General features: G+C 46.3%; 1 protein-coding gene across 2 annotated transcripts in view; it reads left to right on the plus strand.

Moving 5' to 3' along the window:
• WWC1 (WW and C2 domain containing 1) overlaps positions 1-20,442 on the plus strand; it is a 202,192-nt gene extending 181,750 nt beyond the window's left edge. For both annotated transcript variants that reach the window (XM_049874282.1, XM_049874283.1), the window contains 6 exons: positions 3,140-3,257; positions 4,692-4,856; positions 12,366-12,458; positions 15,694-15,927; positions 18,342-18,463; positions 19,629-20,442. In XM_049874282.1, coding sequence (XP_049730239.1) covers positions 3,140-3,257; positions 4,692-4,856; positions 12,366-12,458; positions 15,694-15,927; positions 18,342-18,463; positions 19,629-19,695 — 799 coding nt within the window. In that variant the 3' untranslated portion in view covers positions 19,696-20,442. The remainder of the gene's footprint in view (positions 1-3,139; positions 3,258-4,691; positions 4,857-12,365; positions 12,459-15,693; positions 15,928-18,341; positions 18,464-19,628) is intronic.
• Positions 20,443-22,829: the final 2,387 nt, after the last annotated feature.

Below are 22,829 nucleotides of genomic sequence, written 5' to 3' on the forward strand. Positions count from 1 at the left end.
GCCAACAGCAGAACAGACCATCCATTGCTCATATGTAAATTCAGGTTGAAGCTGAAGAAAATTAGAACGAGTCCACATGAGCTGAAGTGCGACCTTGAGTCTATCTCACTTGAATTTAGAGACCATCTCAAGAATAGATTTGACACATTGAAAACTAATGACCAAAGACGAGACAAGTTGTGGGATGACATCATGTATGAAGAAAGCAAAAGGTCATTAAAAAAAAAACAGGAAAGAAAGAAAAGACCAAAATGAATGTCAGAAGAAACTCTGAAATCTGCTCTTGAACATAGAGTAGCTAAAGTGAATGGAAGAAATGATCACATAAAAGAACTGAACAGATTTCAAAGGGCAGCTCGAGAAGACAAGGAAAAGTATTATAATGAAATGTGCAAAGACCTGGAGTTAGAACACCGAAAGGGAAGAACATGCTCAGCATTTCTCAAGCTGAAAGAACTGAAGAAAAAATTCAAGGAATACACAGTCACTGAACCAAAAAGATGTCCAACCATTTCAGGAGGGTAGTATATGATCGAGAACAGACGATAGTGAGGGAAGAAGTTCAAACTGCACTGAAGGCATTGGTGAAAAACAAGGCTCCAAGTATTGACGGAATACCAATTAAGACGTTTTCAACAAAAGGATACCATGCTGGAAGCACTCACTCATCTATGCCCAGAAATTTGGAAGACAGCTACCTGGCAAACTGCCTGGAAGAGATCCATATTTGTGCCCATTTCAAAGAAAGGTGATCCAACAGAATGCAAAAATTATCAAACAATATCATTAATATCACACGCAAGTAAAATTTTGCTGAAGTTAATTAAAAAACAGTTGCAGGGGTACATAGACAGAGAACTGCCAGAAATTCAAGTTGATTTCAGAAGAGGATGTGGAACAAAGGATATCATTGCTGATGTCAGATGGATCGTGGCTGAAGGCAGAGAATACCAGAAAGATGTTTACCTGTGTTTTATTGACTATGCAAAGGCATTCAACTGTGTGGATCATAATAAATTATGGATAACTTTGCGAAGAATGAGAATTCCTGGACACTTAATTGTGCTCACGCGCAACCTGTACGTAGACCCAAGAGACAGTTGTTCAAACAGAACAATAGGATACTGGGTGGTTTAAAATCAGGAAAGGTGTTCATCAGGGTTGTATCCTTTCACCGTACTTATTCAATCTGTATGCTGAGCAGATAATCTAAGAAGCTGAACTATACAAAGAACGTAGCACAGCATTGGAGGAAGACTCATTAACAGCCTGCGATATGCAGATGACACAACCTTGCTTGCTGGAAGTGATGAGGTCTTGAAGTACTTACTGATGAAGATCAAAGACTACAGCCTTCAGTATGGATTGTACCTCAACATAAAACAAAAATCCTCACAACTGGACCAATAAGCAACATCATGATAAATGGAGAAAATACTAAAGTTGTGGAGGATTTCATTTTTACTTGGATTCACAATTCATACCCATGGAATGAAAGCAGCTGTCAAGAAATCAAACGATGTATTACATTGGGCAAATCTGCTGCAAACGGCCTCTTTAAAGTGTTAAAAAGCAAAGATGTCCCTTTGAGGACTAAGGTCTGCCTGACCCAAGCCATGATCTTTTCAATTGCCTCATAGGCACGCAAAAGCTAGACAATGAGTACGGAAGACCAAAGAATTCATGTAATTGAATTACAGTGTTGGCGAAGAATATTGAATGTGCTGTGGACTGCCAGAAGAATGAACAAATCTGTCTTGGAAGAAGTACTGCTGGAATGCTCTTTAGAAGTGACAATGGCAAGACCTTGTCTCATGTGCTTTGGACATGTTATCAGGAGGGACCAGTTCCTATAGAAGGACATCATGCTTGGAAGAGAGTGAGCAAAAAAGAGGAAGACTCTCGACAAGGTGGATTGACCCAGTGGCTGCAACAATGGGCTGAAACATAGGAACAATTGGGAGGATGGCAAAGGACCAAGTAGTATTTCTTTCTGTTGTACATAGGTTCACTATGAGCCAGAGCCAACTTAACAGCACCTAACAACAACAACGTACTTACATATGACCCAGCAATTCCACTCTTAAGTATATGCCTAAGAGAAATGAAAACATACCTACACAAGTATTCATAGGAGCTTTATTCATAATGGCTAAAAAGTGGGAATGGTCTAAATCTTTATGTACTGAAGAATGGCTAAACAAATTGTGGTATATCCATCCAATGAAATATTACCAGTTTCCACGGAGTTAGTTCTGACTCATGGCAACCCATGGGTCAGAGTAGAGCTGTGCTGATTTTTCAGAAGTAGATCACCAAGCCTCCTGAGATACCTCTAGGTAGACTCGAACCACCAACCTTTTGATTAGCAGCCTAGCATGTTAACCATTTGCACCACCCAGGGAGTCCCAGTGAAATATTACTCAGCTACAAAAAAGAAGAAACTATTGACACAAGCAGCAACATGGATGAATCTCAAAAATATGCTAGTGAAAGAAGCCAGACACAAAAGAGCACATACTGCTTCATTTCATGGGTTTGAAACTGTAGAAAAAGCAAATCTATAGTGACAGAACACAGATCAGCAGCTACCTGGGCTGGAGGCTGGAGCTGGGAAGATTAAGTGGGAAAGGATACAAGGAAAGCTTTTGGGGCGATGGAAATATTCTATATCTTGATTGTGGTAGTGGTTTCACAGGTGAATACATTGGTCAAAATGCAAGAAACCGTACGCTAAAAATAGATGCATTTTATTGTCCAGTGAAACCTGCAAAAGTCGGAACCTATGTAAGGAGAAACCCGTCAGAGAAGAAAAACTCAAATACTTTTCACTTATAGAAAGTGATAGAAAAGTGGTAAGACTGCATCCTGTCAAAGGTGGAGAACTTGCGAGACCTGGAAAAACAAGGCAGTCCCGTCGAGTTCCGGCTCTCACAGGTTTCACTGTATATAAATTATACCCAAAAAATTGTTTGCTGTCAAGCGGGTTCCAACTTACAGCAGCCCTAAAATGGATTTTTTCAAGACTATGTCCTGAGTCTTGAAAAGGCTTGGAAACCTGGCCTTTGACTCACTTAAAGGCAGGTCAGCAGAGGCAGAGTGATCTCTGAGTGGGTGGCAAACCCCTTTGTCATCACAGGAGGTATGATGAGGAGACCAGTGAGAATGAGGCAGAGGAGGATGAGGGGGATGAAGACGAAGATGTGTTTACTGAGAAGGCTTCCCTGGATGTGGACGAGTGCCCAGCAGCATTAAAGGTAGGGAGGACAGGGAGCTGGGGTGGGAGGTGCTGTCTTAGGGAAGTAGTCCTCAAGCCTTGGAGCCTGAGTAGTCAATAGAGATTTGGGGCTAGATCCCATCTTCCAGAGTCAGGGAGCAGGCCTTAAATGGGGCAGCCTGTAGAAGGCTGTATGGGAGTGTCCCTGCCTGTTCATTGGATCATTTCAGTGACAGTAAACCGGGAGAGGCAGGCTTGCCCCTGTCATCTCTCCTGCCCTCTGCAGTCCCCTGTTTCTCTGGACAGAGCCCAAGCTTTGCAATCAGATGGGTCTGGGTTCAAATCCTGGCTCCGCTATTCCCTGACGGTATAATCTTAGGGAGATCAATTCATCCCTCAAGCTGAACCCACCAGCCTCTCCATGGAAGAGAGATGTGGCAGTCTGCTTCCGTGAAGTTTACAGCCTTGGGAACCCTATGAGGCAGCTGTACTCTGCCCTCAAGGGTCACTGTGAGTCACAGCCGACTCAACAGCAACAGGTTAAAATGGGCACAATAATGCCCACCTTGCAGATGGGTTCTAAGGCTTCGAAGGGATGTATTTCTTCATTTGAGCCTGCCCAAGTGCAATAGGAAAAGGGATTCCAATCAACTTCCCTTTGCCTCCTGCTTCCCTGCTGCACTAGGGTTACATGTTGTAACAGGATTCATTCCCCATAAAGATCTCTGTGTTCCTCCCACCTGCTGGACTCCTAAAAGAGAAGAGCACCTGTTATATTTAAGCAAGGCACCTGGGGGTGGAGGTACAGGCTATGCACTGCACAGAGGTGCCTGGCAAAGCACCTGGAGGAGAACCTGGGGCCTTTTAACTGCTCCATACAAAGTGAGCATTGTTTCTGCAATTTCTCCAGCCAGAAGGGAGCACCTTTTTCACAAAGGCTCTATTTAGACTAACGGAAGCCTAGCGTTTTGCTGTGTTTATTTATCTTTTCCTGGTTGACTGGGGTGAAAGGAAAATGGAAAATCTTTCCTTTCTAATAAAAACTATACTTGCTGATTGCCTACATAATTACAAGAAAACATTCTGCAATTCCTTGGCGGGGTAGTTGAGGCATTGGGTGTGATTCTACCAAAATTTGGTTGGCACACAGGTCTTTAGGATGTGAAGTCCAGGGCATCCGTACATAAGTTACCTCCACTGCTCACGTGGTTTTGATTGGGGCGATACATGCTCCCACTAGCTCCAACTCACAGGTGTCATTGGGAATGCAGGCCCAGCCTTCAGTGCCATTCTGGCTAGGCTGGGCTGAACTGAATTAATCAAGCAAGGCTAGAGCTGAGGAAGCCCCTGGCTCTGTAGGCCAAAGGTGAGGGACAGGAGCAGAGAGGAGCTGGGAGTGTGCCCCGTGGCTCTGGGGCAAGTGGCTGAGGACTTGGGGAGATTGGTGGCCTCAAAGTTGTGATTTCTTCTTCAGGTGGACAAAGAGACCAACACAGAGACTCCAGTCCCATCCCCCACTGTGGTGCGGCCCAAGGACCGGCGGGTGGGCACCCCATCCACAGGGCCATTTCTTCGAGGGAGCACCATCATCCGCTCTAAGACTTTCTCCCCTGGACCCCAGAGCCAGTATGTGTGCCGGGTAAGCAAGTGTGTGATACTGTCCTCCTCCCAGGGCACTGCTTCTCTGGGGGCACCGGAGAGGCCTCAGTCTCACACAGTTCTGGGTACAAACCCCAATTCCTCTCACCCTCATCGTTGTCGGGCATCCACTGAGGCTCAGTTTCCTCATCTGGAGTTAATAGACTGACTTCACAGGGTTGTTTTAAGGCTTGAGTTAAAGTCTGTAAGGACCTAGTAACCAGTCCATGGTCAATGTTATTATTCCAAGGGACTCTCCACCTCCTCCTTCTTCACACCCTGCTCTTCCTTCCCACTTGCTGAGATCAGACTGACCACTCACTGTTCCTGAACAGACATTGCTTTCCCACCTCCACAGAGTTTCTTGTGTGCAGCCTGAGTTTGCAAAATAGCAACAGACATGTCTTATTTGGTCATAGGTTTTTGTTTTTTTCAATTGAATTAGTTGCCAATATTTAAAAATTAGGAAAGGCAGTTAACAATAAATTAGTTGCCAACATTTAAAAATTAGGAGGGGCAGTTAACAACATTAAAATTGGATTTCACATGAAATTCTACCTTTTCTTAGAAGAAAGGGGACTCCCTGGCATCATGGGTCACACATCCTCCTGTGGCCACACTTGACTGGGGCTGAGCAGTGGTGGTGGCTGCCACAGATCGATGGAGGGAGAGGAGACGCTTTCCATTTCACCCTGGCCTCCCCCTGGTCAACTTTACCTAAGTAAGGTCCCCACCTGCTCCTACAGGCACCATTGGTGTTTACAGACCCTGCTCTAGGCCTCTGCTCCTTCACACCTTCACCTTGTAATTCAATTCTTCTACCCAAGCCTAAGCCAGTGCACTTTCCTTCGTTCCACAGTGAATGGAGGGTTTGAACACTTACCAAGTATGAGAGTACCATGCTGGTTGCTGGGGACACATGGAAGGTCCCCACCTTCCATGGGGATGGTGCAGGAAAGATATGCATACATTACCTGAGTCTTGGGCTTAAGTGATATGTCTGTCAACATACTTCCTTCCCCTCCACCATATAGAGCCATTAATTCAAAGCATAAAGAGCATTCCAATAAGTCGCCATAGAAGTTGATATTAAAAAGACCTGTGGAACCTTACCTGTATCAACCTTACCTATATTACCTGTCTGTTGTTATGTGGGAGAGGGGGTTCTCAATAACTGAGTAGTCAGCATCCAAGGCCTACAATTATAATATTGAGTAGAGAAGCTAATTTCTTCATGACATGAAAACTTTTACTAATTTATTAGCTACGTATCAAATTGTTGTTGTTAGCTGCTGTCAGGTCAGCCCCCAACTCATGACAACCCCGTATACCATGGAACAGAATGCTGCCTCGTCCTGCGCCATCCCCATGATTGGTTACAGATTGGATTGTTGCGATCCATGGGTTTTTCATCAGCCAATTTTCGGAAGCAGATCACCAGGCCTTTCTTCCTAGTCCATCCTAGTCTGGAAGCCCCACTGAAACCTATTCAGCACCATAGCAAACGACAAGCCTCCACTGACAGACAGCTGGTGGCTGTGTACGAGGTGCATTGGCCGGGATTGAACTCGGGTCTCCCGCATGGAAGGGAAGAATTACACCACTGAACCACCACTGTACCTCTCTTAAAAAAAAAAAAGCTATTGCCATCAAGTTGATTCCAACTCATAGCAACCCTGTAAGATAGAGTAGAACTGCCCTGTAGGGTCTTCAAGGAATAGCTAGTGGATTTGAACTGCCGACCTTTTGGTTAGCAGCCAAGTTCTTTACCATCATGCCACCAGGGCTCTGCACCTCTCTAGTCCCCACTGAAATATTCCCTGCAGTCCCTCCTAGTAATAAGCTAAGCCTCTCCCTTCCGGGTCAAACCTTTAGTTAACTGTAGTTGTAAGCATCAGCAGAGAGTGCCAATGCAGTATGTGTTGGCTGTAGATCTTGTAAAAGGCACAGGATTTCCTGAAATCGTTGAATGTGATGCTGGGGACTTCATGAATCACAGGTGAAGGATCTTGCAATTAAGCTAGCTCACAACTGAAGAAGAGAAAAAATCCAGTCAGTGCTTCAAAAGTGAATAATTTGAAGGGTTTAGAAAAGCCCTTAGGATACTTTCGCAAAAATTATCACCTTTATGAACGTGCAGTGGAAATCGGGTACAGAGTATAGAACGTCACTGGTCAGGAAAATCACACCTGAAGAAATCAGTGTTTGATTCATTCTTTTTTATCAGAATTAGAGTGTGATAGTAATTTTGTTAAATAGAAAATATAAAATCAGGTAACTTTTGTAAAGTGTTTTTCTCTTCAAAGGCCAATCAGACTCTTCTCCCTAATATTTACTCAAAAATTCTGGTCCCCCGTTGGAATGGATTCACTTTAAGTGGCCCTTTCCGGAATTGCATCCTGGGATAACAAGGAGCTCCAGTCCTGTTTATTAAGCATCTATCGCACACCTAGGTCTATACTGGGCACCTCCCATGTTTTATTATCTGTATCAGCTGAGATAATGAGACACCGGTAGCTCAGCAGTAGAATTCTCACCTTCCGTGTGAGAGACCCAGGCTCAACTCCCAGCCGAGGCACCTCAAGCGCAGCCACCACCCACCTGTCGGGAGGCGTGTGTGTTGCCATGATGCTGAGCGGGCTTCAGCAGAGCTTCCAGGCTAAGACAGACTAGAAAAAAAGCCTGGCCATCTCCTTCTGAAAATCAGCTAGTGAAAACGCTGTGGATCACAACAGTCCAACCTGCAGCCAAGCGCAGAGGTGGCACAGGACCAGACGGCATTTTGATCCATTGTGCATGGGGTCCCCATGAGTCGGGGGCTGACTTGATGGCAACCAATAACAACATCAGTTAAGATACTTTCTTTTTCCCAACGCTGCAAGGCTGCAAATTAAGAGATGCCCAATCAAGGTGGATCACATGCCACAGGCAGAAAGGGCCTTTGTTAGCAAAGCCATATTTTTTCCTTCTTTGCTTTCTGACTGGCCCACTGCAACCCAAGCTTTCTTAGAAAGCTTTACTAAAGGCTGCAAGAAGAAACCAACAGTTAAACTTCCTGATTTTTTTCCTATCGTTTTCCCCTAAAACTCCATAGGCATGCAGTCTGTCTCTAGAGGTACCAAACCCACTGCCATCGTGTTGATTCCGATTCCTAGTGACCCCATAGGGTTTCCAAGGTTGTAAATCTTTATAGAAGCAGACCGCTGCATCTTTCTCCCACGGAGCCACTGGTGGTTTCGAACTGCCGACCTTTCGGTTAGCAGTCGAGTGCTTTAACCACTGCACCGCCAGGGCTTTTTTCCCAAGGTACAACAGGTAACAATTAACCCTCTGTTTTGCACCCACAAATTGAGGGTCATCAAATTCCCAACCAGGAATATTAGGGCCTGTGCTGCACCTAGCCTTACCTCTACTGGTCAGCCAGCTCCATGTGTCCCACCCAGTCTGTTACTTACAGCACTCCACTTCCTAAAGCCAAATCCTGCACTGGTCAGGGCTCTTAATTGCCAGCAACAGAAACAGACTCTGAGCAGTAGAAGCAGAAAAGAAATTCTTGGAAAGGAAATTGATACCCACATATTCACCACAAGGCTTCAGAGACAGTGTCAGAAATCACAGAGGAACAAGGCAGGCCAGAGCCCAGCCAGAATTATACCAAAGAGACATTCGGGTGAGGACACCGCCAATGCTGTGCAGAACCTAGCATCCAGCTTGTCCCGCTCCTGCCTCAGGAACTCCATACTAGATGCCTCCACCGGGCTTCTGTTATTGTTGTCACAGAGACTGGCGGCTGCTTGTTTGGCCACTACTTGCCACTCAGGACTTCTCCCTGAGATACTGACAAACGTGGCGTGTTCATGCAACAAGGAGAGTGGCCTGGTTAAATCAGAGAGGCACAGTAACAGCAAATCTGGTTCAACCAACCAAGTCGTGATTCAAAGTCTGGACAGTTGCATTCAGTTGGCAGAGCCCAGTTCCAGAGCCCCTAGCTGCAAGGGAGGCTGTGACAGCTACAAGGCTCCAGTGACTGCAGCCTCTTTGGTGGGAGGAGGGCTTTACCTTTCACCAAGACTCAGAAGATGGGGATTTTCCCACCCACAGGATACCGTTTCAAATCCTAACCAGCAGCTACACACGTACACACAGATATTTTCTGTGTCACATAATCCTCGAAACAATACTTCAGGTCATGTTGTATTAACCCATTTCGTAGATACAGAAGCTAAGACTCAGAAAGTGAAAGCACTTTGCTGTAGGTCACACAGCTAATCAATGGCAAAGCAGGAGTCTGACCCCAAAGCCTGCAATCATGCTCCTACTCAGAGCCCCCTCTTCAGGGGCTTCCTTTGGCCTCCTAGAGCTTGAATGAGAGGAGCCCCTTCCACTCACCTGATGACACACCTTTGCAAACCATGTGAACTCTGCTGGGGCATCTCCCTTCTCTGGAATTCAGCATGGCCTGTGTCACTTGGTTAGTGTCCTGGCTTGGTCTTCCCTGCTGGACTTTAAGTCCATACCAAAAAAAAAAAAACCCTGTTGCTGTCGAGTCAATTCTGACTCATGGTGACCCTATAGGACAGAGTAGAACTACCCCCATAGAGTTTCCAAGAAGCACCTGGTAGATTCAAACTACCAACCTTTTGGTTAGCAGCTGTAGCACTTAACCACTGTGCCACCAGGGTTTCCTTAAGTCCATAAGGGTAGGGTTAATAATGTATGACACTCCCTAAAACTCTCCCACAACACCTGTGTATTTAACAGCAATGCTGTTACGTTTGTTGGTTTACTTCCTGATAAATACAGCCCTTGAGTTGTAGGCCTTCTTTGTCCTAAACTAGCTAGTTTTCCTAGCTATTAAATGGAAATAACAAAGCAACAGTTTCTACCATGTCTGAGATCAAATGCTTTAAAATATCTTTACAAGGACTTATTGCAGCTTTCAAAGCTCTTTTATAACATGTAAACTAAAATGTAAGGAGCAATTGTCCTATATATATTTTGTGCTGGTATGACACCTATTCAAGAAGCCCTGGTGACACAGTGGTTAAAGCACTCAGCGGCTCACAGAAAGGTTGGCGGTTCAAGACTTGGCGATCTGCCTCCATAAAGATTGTAGCCAAGAAAACCCTATAGGGCAGTTCTACTGAAATCAACTCAAAGGCATCTAACAACATGACATACTCTACAAGTGCTACCTTTGAATGAGAACAATGTAGGATAAGCCCTTTCTGGCAGGGTAGGCAGCCAGTCCTTTTATCTGAATCCACCCAGTTGTCAGGATGGCCCATCCCTCAGTCTGCTCATTAGTTTTATCTCTGAATCCTGGGTGCAGCCTTCAGGCCAGGAAAGGGCATGGCCTTGGAGGCAGACAGACTGGATCTTGAACTCTTGTTCTGATGCTCACCTGCTGAACGATTATCAAGGCTTCTGACTCTCTCTCTGGGCCTCAGCTCCCTCATGTGTTAGAATGTCTGAGAAACTTCAAGAAAGCACCTGGCCCATCATAGGTGCTCAGTCCCTGTGGCTGTGATTATTGTCACTATCATTCTACTTCTTATTGAGGCGCTAGCTAGCACAGTAGCTGTTTCATCAGTGAACTCCCTGGGGTTACTGTGTTCATCAACTTAGCAGGACTGTTGATACCATTATCATTAATGATTCTTGATAACCACAAAAATGATGCCACTAACAGCTTCTCAGGAGACACCTGCAGCAGTGAGCTGACAGCTGGCAGAACAGGCTTTGTGGCATTGGTCTGTGGCCACTGCACCAACGTGGGACCCTGACTCTAGAAAGAGGCCCCCTCCCCACCCCCACCTCCAAGGATGAGCTGTCCTCCTCCTCCTCTCCTGTCGTCCTTTAGGGGACACACTCAGTAGAAGGGCAGTGCCATCTTGACACAGCCCTGGCCTCTGACTGTGGGTGGGGAATATAAGTGGAAATAACTGGAGGGATTCTGAAGGGAAAAGAGGCGTGTTCTGCAAGACCCTTGAAAACCCTGTCTGCCTCGTCTTCTCCAAAGAGATGGTCCCTGAGGCTTTGCCTTAAGGCTACTTTTTTTCTTTAGCTTTTTTAAAATTATGATAAAATACATACAACATGAAGTTTCCCATTTTAAGTATATAATTCAGGGGCATTAATTATATTCACTGTGTTGTGCGACTATCACCACTCCTCATTCTCCCCTCCCCACTTGCCTTTTTTTTTTTTTATTTAATCAATCTTGACAGTGGCTCCATGGAGCCAGTAAAGGCTCTGTAGGCAGACAGGGAAGAGTCGATGCAAATAGGCCTTCGCGTCCAAATCTGTTGCTGTCAAGTGTATTCCAACTCATAGAGACCCTATAAGACAGGGTAGAACTGCCCCATAGGGTTTCTAAGGCTGTAATCTTTAGGAAAGCAGACTGTCACATCTTTCTCCCACAGAGTGGCTGCTGGGTTCCAACCTGACCTTTCAGTTAGCAGCCAAACGCTTAAGCACTGCACCACTAGGGCTCTTGGCCTTTGCACTGTAGGCCCAAAAATTGTTGCCATCGAGTCGCTTCCAACTCATGGTGACCCCGGGTGTTACAAAGTAGAATTGCTTATGGGGTTTTCTTGGCTATAATATTTATGGAAGCAGATTGCCGGGCCTTTCTTCTGCGGTGCTGCTGGGTGGGTTCAAACTGCCAATATTTAGGTTAGTGGACGAGTGCAAAACATTCACACCACCCAGGGCCCTTTGTAGTAGGTCCAGAGGTTAATATATCCTGGTAATCTCTGGTACCGGCCCAAGAGTCACACTACCTGATGTCAAGCCCCAGCTGTGCTGCTTTGTTGTTGTTAGGTGCCATCGAGTCGATTAACCATTGCACCACGAGGGTGCCTTCCGTGCAGCTGTCTAACCTTGGGCGGCTTCTGTAATCCCTAAGCCTCTGTCTCCTCATTTGTAAAGTCATGATGTTTCTATCGCGTGAGGTTGTTGTAAGGATTGAATGAAGCATTTTGGGTATGACGTGTAGCAGCATGCATCACAGATCAAACCAAACTCATTGCCATTGAGTCTGACTCCTGATGACCCTATAGGACAGAGCAGAACTGCCCCACAGGGTTTTCAAGGTTGTAATCTTTCAGAGAGCAGACTGCCACATCTTTTTCCCACAGAGCAGCTGGTGGGTTCAAACCACTGACCTTTTGGTTAGCAGCCGAGTGCTTAAACAGTGCACCTCCGGGGCTCCTTGCATCACATATAAATAACCAAACCCATTGCCTTCGAGTCAATTCTGACTCATAGCGACCCTTCAGGACAGAGTAGAACTGTCCCACAGGGTTTCCTGCATCACACATAAAACCTGCTAAACAAATATCTACTTAGAAAAGGAAGGTCAGAATGAAACCTGCATCCTGCAACGTTTGCACAAGGAGAGAAGGATTGGGCTGAGGGGGGAACCCGACCTCCCTCCTGGCCCAGTGCACCTTCCAGAATGTACTCTGGCTGTGCTGCTTAACTTCCCACGACTTTTCTCTTCCAGCTGAATCGGAGCGATAGTGACAGCTCGACTCTGTCCAAAAAGCCCCCTTTCGTTCGTAACTCTCTCGAGCGGCGCAGCGTCCGAATGAAGCGGGTAAGAGTGTCGCCTCAAAGTTATTTGTATGTCTTCTCCTCCCGAGTGCCCCCATCCCACACACACCCCCTGATGTCTGACCGTTTCTCTTCAGTCACTGGTTTGGAGAATGTTGCTCTTGCAAGTGTGGTAGTATTTGCAAATGGAAGTTTGTGAACTGTAAGGCCTATCTATGCAGGCTCTGGGGAAGGTGACAAAGGGTAAGTGTAACATTATTACCATGACAAATAAGAGACATTAGGAGTGTGAAAACTTGGCCTTGTCTTCCTGAGTAGAAATCAGAGTCACTGAGAACTAACCAACCAAAACAGCACAGTCACCAATCAGAGAGTGTGCTTTGATGGGAGCCCACCTCCTGTGAGGTTCTGCTCAGAGTCATCCAGCTGACTGGCCTTTACAGGTTCTGACAGCCCTTCATGCCACAGAGGACCTGGGTACCTCGCGGCACCTTGTGAAGCAGGGAGGTGTAAATGGGCTTCTCCAGGACCAGCTGGAAACACACAGGGACGAGGCTACCAGCTGCAGAGAAGCCTGGCGTTTCCTTGTGGAGACTATGCTGAGGGATCTGGGGGATCCCTGGGAGGGGGTAGCATTAGGCAAAGGACCAACTCCTGATTCTGTCTTTTACCAGTCAGAGCTGCAGGATATGGTGAGTTGGGCTTTCAGCACAGACTTTAAAGCAGGCTGGTGAGTTTGCAGAACCAGAAGCAACTCAGGGGCCAGAGAGTCAGAAAGCAAAGGCGTAGAGAGCAAGAGAGAAGGGAGGGGGTGCCAAAAGGGGGAAGCCCCCCTGCAGACCTCTGCCTGCTGACAGAATCAGGAGTTGATCCTTTGCCTAATACTATCTGGTGTTCCCTCTCCTCAGGCAAGTCTCCAGAAGGAACTAAGGAGAGCAGAAGGGAGAACGCAGAGCAGAAGGGAGTGGCGGTAGGGGAATGTGGACATGACCTCAGGTGACAGGCTGCCTACTCCAGGTCCCCACCCCACCCCATCTGCTGTAGCTGGCTGGTACTACAGAGTCCCTGCAACACCAGATGTCCCTCGGGTTGTTGGCAGAATTCATTTCCTTATGTTTTCTTGCTAGGTACTGGTGCCACTTTTGGCTCCTAGAGGCCACTCTCAGGTCCTTGCCACATAGCCCTCTCCCTGACATGACAGTTTGCTTCTTCAAGGACATCAGGAAAATCTCTGTCTCTAGAAAGGACCCAGTCCCTCATTTAAGGGATTTCCTGATCAGGTCAGACCCACCCAAGGTAATCTCCCTTTTGATTAACTCAAAGTCAGCCAATGTGTAACCTCGTCAGGGGTGTGACTATCATATTCACAATTCACATATTCACAAGTCCCACCCATACTCAAGGGGAGGGGATTACACAGGGCCTATATACCCAAACCAAAACCAAACTGCACTGCCATCCAGTTGATTCTGACTCAATGATGCTACAGGACAGAGTAGAACTGCCCCATAGGGCTTCCAAGGCTCTAAATCTTTACAGAAGAAGACTAGCACATCTTCCTCCTGAGGAGTGGCCAGTGGGTTCAAACCACTGACCTTTCGGTTAGCAGCCAAGCACTTTAACCGCTGCACCACCAGGGCTCCAATGATATATATACCAGGGGTGGAAATCTTGAGGGAACCAGGTTAGAATTCTGCCTCCAATAGTCATTTAGTTATTGTTTTTAAATCATTACTATTTATTGGTAGAAACAGGGGAGTTGTTGATTATATTAATCAGGACCTTTTACATACAAGTAACTGAAGACACTAACTCCAATATAGCTTAAAAATAAAAGAGGGAACTTATTGGCTCATTTAATGGGAAAATCCAGGATGTTGGACTAGCTTCAGGCGTGGATTGATCCAGGGGTTAAACAATGTCATCAGGCTTCAATCTCCCTCTCGTAGCCCTGCTCCTTCCATATAGCTTAATTCTTAAACAGGGTCACCCTATATAATGGTAAAGACCATTATCAGTTCCAGGTTTGTGTCTTGCTGACTTAGCAACCTCTGTGTAAAGAAATTGCCTTTTTTCCAAGTAGTTCAGCAAAACTGTGTATTATTGACTGGGCCTGGATAACATACACACCCCTGAACCATCACTGAGATTCTGATTGGCCAGGATTGGGTCATGACATTCCCATCCTTGAGACCCCACACATACTGTGGGGATTGAGAGTAGAAGAGAAGTGGGTCCCCGAAGGAAGATGAGGGCACCGTTACTAAAAGAATGGAGATGTGAAAGCTGGGCAGGGGAAAATACCAGATGCCCATTACAAAAACACAAAACCCAGAAGACGTGACTTCTGCCCGCAGGGAGGACAGACCACCACTTAGTATACAATTTCAGAGCAGGATAGTGACAAGAGTCCGTTAATAGAGAGTGTACACGCTAAAGGCATTGAGTAGGGAAGCTGGCACAGGGTACTGGAGCCGACTGACCTGGTTGGAATCTCAGCTTTCCCGTGTATTCTCTATGTGACTAACCTCTGTGAGCCTCCCTCATCTGTGCAATTAGGATGGGAACTCATAGAGTTATTGTGAAAAAGAAATGAGGTCATGACTGCTCTGACAGGGATCACAATAGAGGGTCCCCGACAGAGCTGGAAAAAATGTAGAACAAAATTCTAACTCAAAAAGAAAGACCAGATTTCCTGGCCTGACAGAGACTGGAGAAACCCTGAGAGTATGGCCCCTGGACACCCTTTCAGCTCAGTAATGAGGTCAGTCCTGGGGTTCACCAATCAGCCAAAGACTGAACAGGCCCATGGAACAAAACAAAGCTAAAGGGGCACACCAGCCCTGGGCAGGGACTGGAAGGCAAGAGGGGACAGGAAAGCTGCTAATAGGGAACCCATGGCTGCGAGGGGAGAGTGTTGATATGTCGTGGGGTTGTTAACCAATGTCACAGAACAATGTGTGTACTGTTTGAGGAGAAACTAGTTTGTTCTGTAAACATTCATCTAAATTACAATAAAAAAGAAAGTAAGGAAATGAGATCAACAAAGGAAAGCTCTTAGGACCATGCCTGGGACATGATAAATACCCAGTAAATGCTGAGCTATGTAATTTGGAGAAATCAAGACCGGCTTTCACGGGAAGGGTGAACCCCGTTTCTGAAGGAGCGGGAGCCTGCAGATTAATGGAGGGCATTTGCAGTCTCAGAGAAAAGGGTAGTGTAGGCTCATGTGACTGGAGGCCTCTTGTAACGGGCCAGTGTCTTCACCACCCTCACAGCCTTCATCCATCAAATCTCTGCGCACTGAGCGCCTGATCCGCACCTCACTGGACCTCGAGCTGGACCTGCAGGCGACGAGGACCTGGCACAGCCAGCTGACTCAGGAGATCTCGGTGCTGAAGGAGCTCAAGAAGCAGCTTGAACAAGCCAAGAGCCACGGGGAGAAGGAGCTGCCTCAGTGGTTACGTGAGGACGAGCGCTTCCGGCTGCTGCTAAGGATGCTGGAAAAGCGGGTGAGTAGCTGCCCCAAAAGACAAGGGAGTCAGGCATGTTCTGCTCTTGGAGGGGACCCCTGCCATGAGGAAGAGAGGCCAGAGCTTTAACTGGTCCTAGAATTCTGTGGCCCACTGAGTGTGTTCCAGGGCCCCTCATTCCACACTTTGCTCAGTAAACCTTATTAACTCTTAACCTGACTGCAAGACCCTCTTGCTGTACTTACATGTTCATGTGTGCAAGCCCTTAGTATGTACAGTTTGTTCATTCATGCGGTCCTTCATCAAACACATGTTCTAACAGAGTCAAGATAGGACTCTGCCCCGTCCTGGTGCCTGTACATGCAGTCCCACAGAGCAGGCATTTCCAAAGGGGAGAGGAGCCCAGCATGCCCAGGGCTTTGTGCTGACCAGGACACCCAGGAGTGTAAGCCTGCTCTCGTCTCTGCCTTGGTACTCCCAATTACGACCCATGTGAGGAATGACAGGCCTTTGCTAGATCTCTCTGCACACTGCCAGGCCTCGCGCAGAGCGTTTTACAGAGGGTGTCAGCCTGGTTTATTGTGAGTGCCCCTCAGCTGCCTTCCAACCTGACGTCCTAGATCTTGATGCAGGCAGTGATATCTTAGGGCAGGAAGGGCAAGGTGGCCCTGGTCTTCAGCCTGTGCTAGTATGGGAGCTGCAACTTGACTCTGGCGATTCAGAAGTTTCAAAAATGTTTACTTCTTTCTAATTTATTATTTATACCTTGTATACTTATAAACAGAGTTATAAGAGCCTTAAGGGAAGGTAGAGATGTGGAAAGCTTTAAGGGGAAGAAGGAATTAAATATACCCCAAACCTAAAGTAACCTAATTATACTTGGGCGTTAACTTTATCTTTGAGCTTCCCGGTGGCGAAGGCAAAAAGAGATAAGAAACCAAGTACGTACATGCCCTGGTTTAAAAAAAAAAAAAAATGAACTACAAAAATTTGACTGTATGATGACCTTCTACTAAAAAAAAAAAAAAAAACCATTTAAATGACGACTTTGTTTACCATAATTCTTTGTGCGAGCAATGTTTTCTAGTGTTAGGTTTGCCTGTGGTTTGTTCTCAGAAATGCGTATGTAAGTTTGCATCGAGAGAAAGGTGTTTAATGTCATATATAAGGTTCTTGTGCCCAATTCCATGACTTAGGATTGGGTTTCTACCATTTCTTAGTTGTTTGACATTAAAGCAATTCCTTAACATGCCTGAGCCTCAGTTTCCTCACCTATAAAATAGAAGATATTGTTTTAAACCAGCTACCTGGTTAGCCCTGTGGATTAGATAAGGCCATACACGTTTCTCTGGGCAGCCCTCATCTCCTTATTTCTGATCCATGCAGTCGTTCGGTTCCCTGTCCCCAAAAATATGGCCAGTCGGACAGATGACATGCTCACTTCCCCTGATCATTCTGAATAAAGCGGATCCCACAGTGGAACAGGAAGAGGGAGGGTGCCTGTTGTGTGAGCTTCAGACTTTTTTTTTATTATTATCTTTTTTTTTATAGTGGTAGAATATACGCAACAAAAAAAATAGTCATTTTAACCATTGAGTGGCATTGATTATATTCACCATGCTCTGCAACCATCATAGCTGTCCATTTCCAAAAGGTTTTCATCGCTCCAAACAGAAGCTCAGTGCCCCTTCAGCAGTAACTCCCCATTTCCCCCTCCCTCTAAAACCCGCTGCCATCAGTCAATTGCAACTCATAGCAACCCTGTAGGACAGAGTAGAGCTGCCCCATAGGGTTCCCAAGGCTGTCAATCTTTATGGAAGCAAACTGCCACATGTTTCTCCTGTGGAGCAGCTGGTGAGTTCAAACTGCTAACCTTTCAGTTAGCGGCCGAGTGCTTAACCACTGCGCCACCAGGGCTCCTATCCGCCTCCCCCTAGCCCCAGGTAACCACAAATCTACTTTCTGTCTGCATTTGCCTATTCTAGATATTCCATATAACCCATTGCTGTCGAGTCGATTCCGACTCATAGCGACCCTATAGGACAGAGTAGAACTGCCCCATAGGTTTCCAAGGAGCAGCTGGTGGCTTCAAACTGCTGACCTTTTAGTTAACAGCCAAATGCTTAAGCGCAGGGCCCCATTCCATGTAAGTGGGATCATATAATATTTGTACCTGACTTGTTTCACTCAGCGTAATGTTTTCAAGGTTCATCCATGCTGTAGCATGAATCAGAATTTCATTTCTATTTACGGCTGAATAATGTACTGTTTATCCATTCCTCTGTTGATGGACACGGGTTGTTTTCACTTTTTGGCCATTGTGAATCATACTCAATGAACACTAGTGTCCACGTGACCCTCAGACCTTTTGACTATGATAGACTCCTCATTTGTGATAGAAAGTTCTCCCTGGGCTCTCTACTATTCATGGCCTTGCTTACTTGGCCCTACAGATGGACCGAGCCGAGCACAAGGGTGAGTTGCAGACAGACAAGATGATGAGGGCAGCTGCCAAGGACGTCCACAGGCTTCGAGGCCAAAGCTGTAAGGAGCCCCCAGAAGTGCAGTCTTTCAGGTAAGGCAGTTCGGCACCTGGCCACCCCCCCTTTCCCTTCCCCACCAACCTCTGTCTCCTTCTCGAGGTGTCACTGTTCTCCATCCACTGTTCCCGTTCAGCAGAGCATCAGCTCTCTCTGTAACAGATGTGTATCCTCTGCTAAGCCATCCCTGGTGATCTATGAGCTCTGCAGTGTCTTCCCTTGGCTGTCATTATCAGTCCCCACACAACTCCAGCTAATTTGTTAGATCCTCTTGTTTAATGAATGAGCCACCTGCTCTGGCCTTTCCTCTGAACATTTCCATCACTGGTAATTGTGGAGGATTGGCTGAATAATAAAAAAGCCTGGGGGTGACGGGTGCTTGCTGGGCCTCCTGGCTTTGCGTGCTGCCTGCCAGCATCTCAGGGAGGTGCTTTTTGTCGTACCAGACCCAGGCATATCACAGGAGGGCCCCGAAGACCATTTGGCTTGGGCCTCCTATTCACAGGGGGTCTGGCTTTGAGACTGTGATGTTCTCAAGTAAGGTACATGTGTTGTGCATGCGCTAAAAAAAATTCCTTTGTGAAATATAAACTTAAAATATGCTGTAATTTTTATAACCATGTTTGGAATATCTCTTAACTTTTTAACAAATTGGGAATCTAAAACAGCCAAATGCTGGAAGTGGCCCAGTTGACGTCAAGTCAGTTCTAAATCATGGAGACAAAGTGTGTCTCAGTAGAACTGTGTTCCATATGGTTTTCAATGACTGGTTTATTAGAAGTAGATCACCAAACCTTTCTTCCAAGGTGCCTCTGAGTGGACTTGAACCTCCAACCTTTTGGTTAGTAGCCAAACATATTAACCATCTACTCCACCTAGGGACTCCAGAAGTAGCACATGGACCCTTTTAAACTCTGAGAACCACCCCCGAAGGGGGCTGTTCAAGCTAATAGGTTCCCTAAAAGTGGGTCTCAACCAAGGATAATTTTGCCTCCCAGAGTGCATTTGGCGATGTCTGGAGACATTGTTTATTGCCATGACTGTGGGAGGTTTTACTGGCATCTAGGGGGTAGAGGCCAGGGATGCTGCTAAACATTCTACAATGCACAGGACAGTCCCCCAAAACCAAGCCTTATTTATCCCAAATGTCCAGAGAGGAAGGTTGAAAAATCTGGCTCTAATGGATGGTGTCTTTTATAGGGAGAAGATGGCATTTTTCACCCGGCCACGAATGAATATCCCAACCCTCTCTGCAGATGACGTCTAATCACCAGAAAAGTATTTCTTTTGTTCCACTGACCACGCTGTGAACACTTTGACTGTGGCTAAAGTTATTTATGTGGTGTTATATGAAGGTATTGAGTCACGCGTCCTCTAGCGCTCTTGTTGGTTTGAAGACGAACAGATTTTTTTAGTTTGGGTCCTCTTGTTATTATTAAAAAACAAAAACAAAACAAACAAAAAAAAAAAACCAGCATTAAAATGTCCAGATTGTATAGTTTGTATATTTAGGAATGTATTTTTGGGAAAGAAAATTTAAATGAACTAAAGCAGTGTTAAGTTGCTGCTCTTCTTAAAATTGTTTAGTTTTTTTTTTGTTTGTTTGTTTTTTTGTACAGCTCTATCTTTTAGAGATTTTACTGCAATAAGTATGCGTGGGGGATGCTAATCCTAACAGGACGTCCTGCAGCTATCACAGCACAGCTGACCTTTCCTAGTTAACATATTTTGTACAATATTATTAAAAAAAAAAAAAAAAATGTGCAGGAACCATTTGGAGGATTCCAAGGTGCACCCATGAATTTTTATGAGCTGTGATGTGTTTGTACTTGGCCGCCTGACTCGGAGCAGGCAGGGCAGAGCTGGCTGAGCACCTCACACCTGTGTTGGCGACAGGCCTGCCCACTCTGGCCCCAAATGCCCAGTGAAGCCACTGAAGTGAGGGGAGGGCTGTGGAGAACTCCATGCAGTTTTATCTTCATCAATAAAGTGGCCTTTCTGAAAGAATTTCTCTCTCTCTTTTCTGTCCCCATCCCTTACCTCATCTGTGTTTTCTAATGTTTTTGTAACTGAATGAGTGTTCTCACCCTGTCCTATGAGCCCATCGAAATAAGACAGATGCCACACGAGCAGTTTTAAGGGAAACAGAAAGTGGAAATTTATTGTTTGCGCAAACAAGGAGCAATGTGGGGCCTAGCAGCAGAAAGACCATGAGCTCCCAGCCCCAGGGGAGCTTGGAGCTTTTTGCCTTCCAGTCCCTAGGGGGCAGGATTGGCACCCAAAATCTGACACCTCGATCTCTCCTATGTCCATATTTGGAGATCCAGGTGCTGAGTCATTTGTAAAGGAAGGGAACTTTCGCTTTACAAATGGGCTTGGATGCAGCCGTGTGCTGGAGAACATCTGCCTCTATGGCAAAGTTCAGGTCCGGGGTCAAGTTCTGGGCCATGGCTTTTCAGGTCCTGTGCATTAGCCAAGGTCTTGGTTTGCTCGTGTGCGGGAATTTCAGTGCCAAATTCAAACCACGGTTAGGGCTCGAAGCAGGGTTGGACCAAACCACAGTTAGAAACCAGTTTGGCAGGCTGCAAGGTGGGGGGAACTGCAGTGGAATAGGGGAAGCCTCAGCAGTGGCTTCATTTTGACTCCCCTTTTCCAATCATCCCCTTCCCACCCATGTCCATTCCTGGTAATGTTTTTTATTTTGTTGTTTTTTCGCTTGTGCCCACTCTGCTCATTTGCTCAGTGAATTAAAATGCCTGCTTAGCTGGGGCTGCTGCAGACAGCTGGAAGTTAGCCTTTAATGAACAAATAGCAAGAACAACATCCCCTCCTCCTTTCTTTCTCTCAAATTATCCTGTGCAACTTTTCTCAAAGTATGTTGCACAGCCAGCTACATCAGAATCATGTGGGAAAGCTTGTTAACAATGCAGATCCTGGACCCCTCCCTAGACCCACTGAAGGTCCTGCTCTGGGTTGGGCCCGGAGACCTGTACTGTAAGCACATGTCCACTGTAAGCCTGATGCACACTGCAATTTGAGTGACCCAGTGGTATAATGTGCATGAAGCCCAGGCAGAGATGAAGGCAGAATGGTGAGGCTTATACCCTATGGTGAGTCACATGGGGAGCACCAATATGTGTGGCCACTCCAGGCCACGGGGGTGGCGGGTGATCAAGGGAGTGGAGCCCCCTTAACTGCTGACTCTCCTCACCCACCCTACACCTACATTTCCTACATGGCAGTTCCTCTTCAAGTAGAAGGAACCTACAATGGCCTAGAATCCACCACTTTTCCTTACATGGTTTCCAGGACCCTCAATAGTCAGGCCTCTCTCCAACTGTCCAATCCAGCTTCTCAACACTGGCCCCGGAGCCTTCCCCTCCATGGCTTCACATCTCAGAACACACTAGTCTCCAATGCTCTCTCTCACCTTCCTTGAAATGCCACCCCACACATTGAGAGTATGTGTCACAGTTTCTCCATATGAGTGTTAATGTTCACACAGATTGTCTTATGCTGCTCTTGTGGCCCCTTAATGCCCAGCACAGCTCAGTACTTCAAAGAAACTGCTGTCTTTGCTGACCCTACAGCCTTTTCTGTTCTTCTGTTGAAGGCAATGGCCACAGCAATGGGCAGATGACCCAGGCTGGATAGTCATAGTAGTCTACCCCATTGGGTACCATGGTTAGACCAGGAATGGGCATGTGACCCCAGCTGAGCCAATCAGAGTCCTTCTCTAGCATTTTCACCTGAAGGTTAAAAACCAAACCCATTGCTATCAAATCAATTCCAACTCATAATGACCCCATGTGTTACAGAGTAGAACTGCATAGGGTTCCCTGGCTGTAATCTTTACAAGGAGTCCCCAGATGGCACAAATGGTTAAGCGCTGGACTACTCACTGAAAGGTTGGCAGTTCAAACCCACCCGGAGGTGCCTTGTAAGGTAGGCCTGGCAATCTGTTTCCGAATGGTCTCAGCCTTGGAAACCCTATGGAGCAGTTCTACTCTGCACACATGGGGTCGCCATGAGTTGGAAGCAGTTGACTCAACAGCAACTAACAATAACAACAATCTTTATGAAAGCAAATTGCCAGGCCTTTCTTCTGTGGTGCCACTGAGTGGGCTCAAACCCAACATTTAGGTTAGTACACAAACCAAACCATTTGCACCACCTAGGGACTTTACCTGAGGGTTGTTGGTGTTGTTGTTAGGTGCCGTAAAGTCGATTTCAATTCACAGTGACTGCATGTGACACATTAGAACTGGCCCATAGGGTTTTCTAAGTTGTAATCTTTATGGGAGCAGATCGCCTGGTCTACATTTTTCTCTTCCCAAAGCTACCTGTAGCCACAGCTCTGGCTTTATGGGGCCAACAGCCTAGAAAAACAAAGCCAACCTG

This window comes from Elephas maximus, chromosome 2 (assembly GCF_024166365.1).
Source record: "Elephas maximus indicus isolate mEleMax1 chromosome 2, mEleMax1 primary haplotype, whole genome shotgun sequence".
Classification (NCBI taxonomy): domain Eukaryota; kingdom Metazoa; phylum Chordata; class Mammalia; order Proboscidea; family Elephantidae; genus Elephas; species Elephas maximus.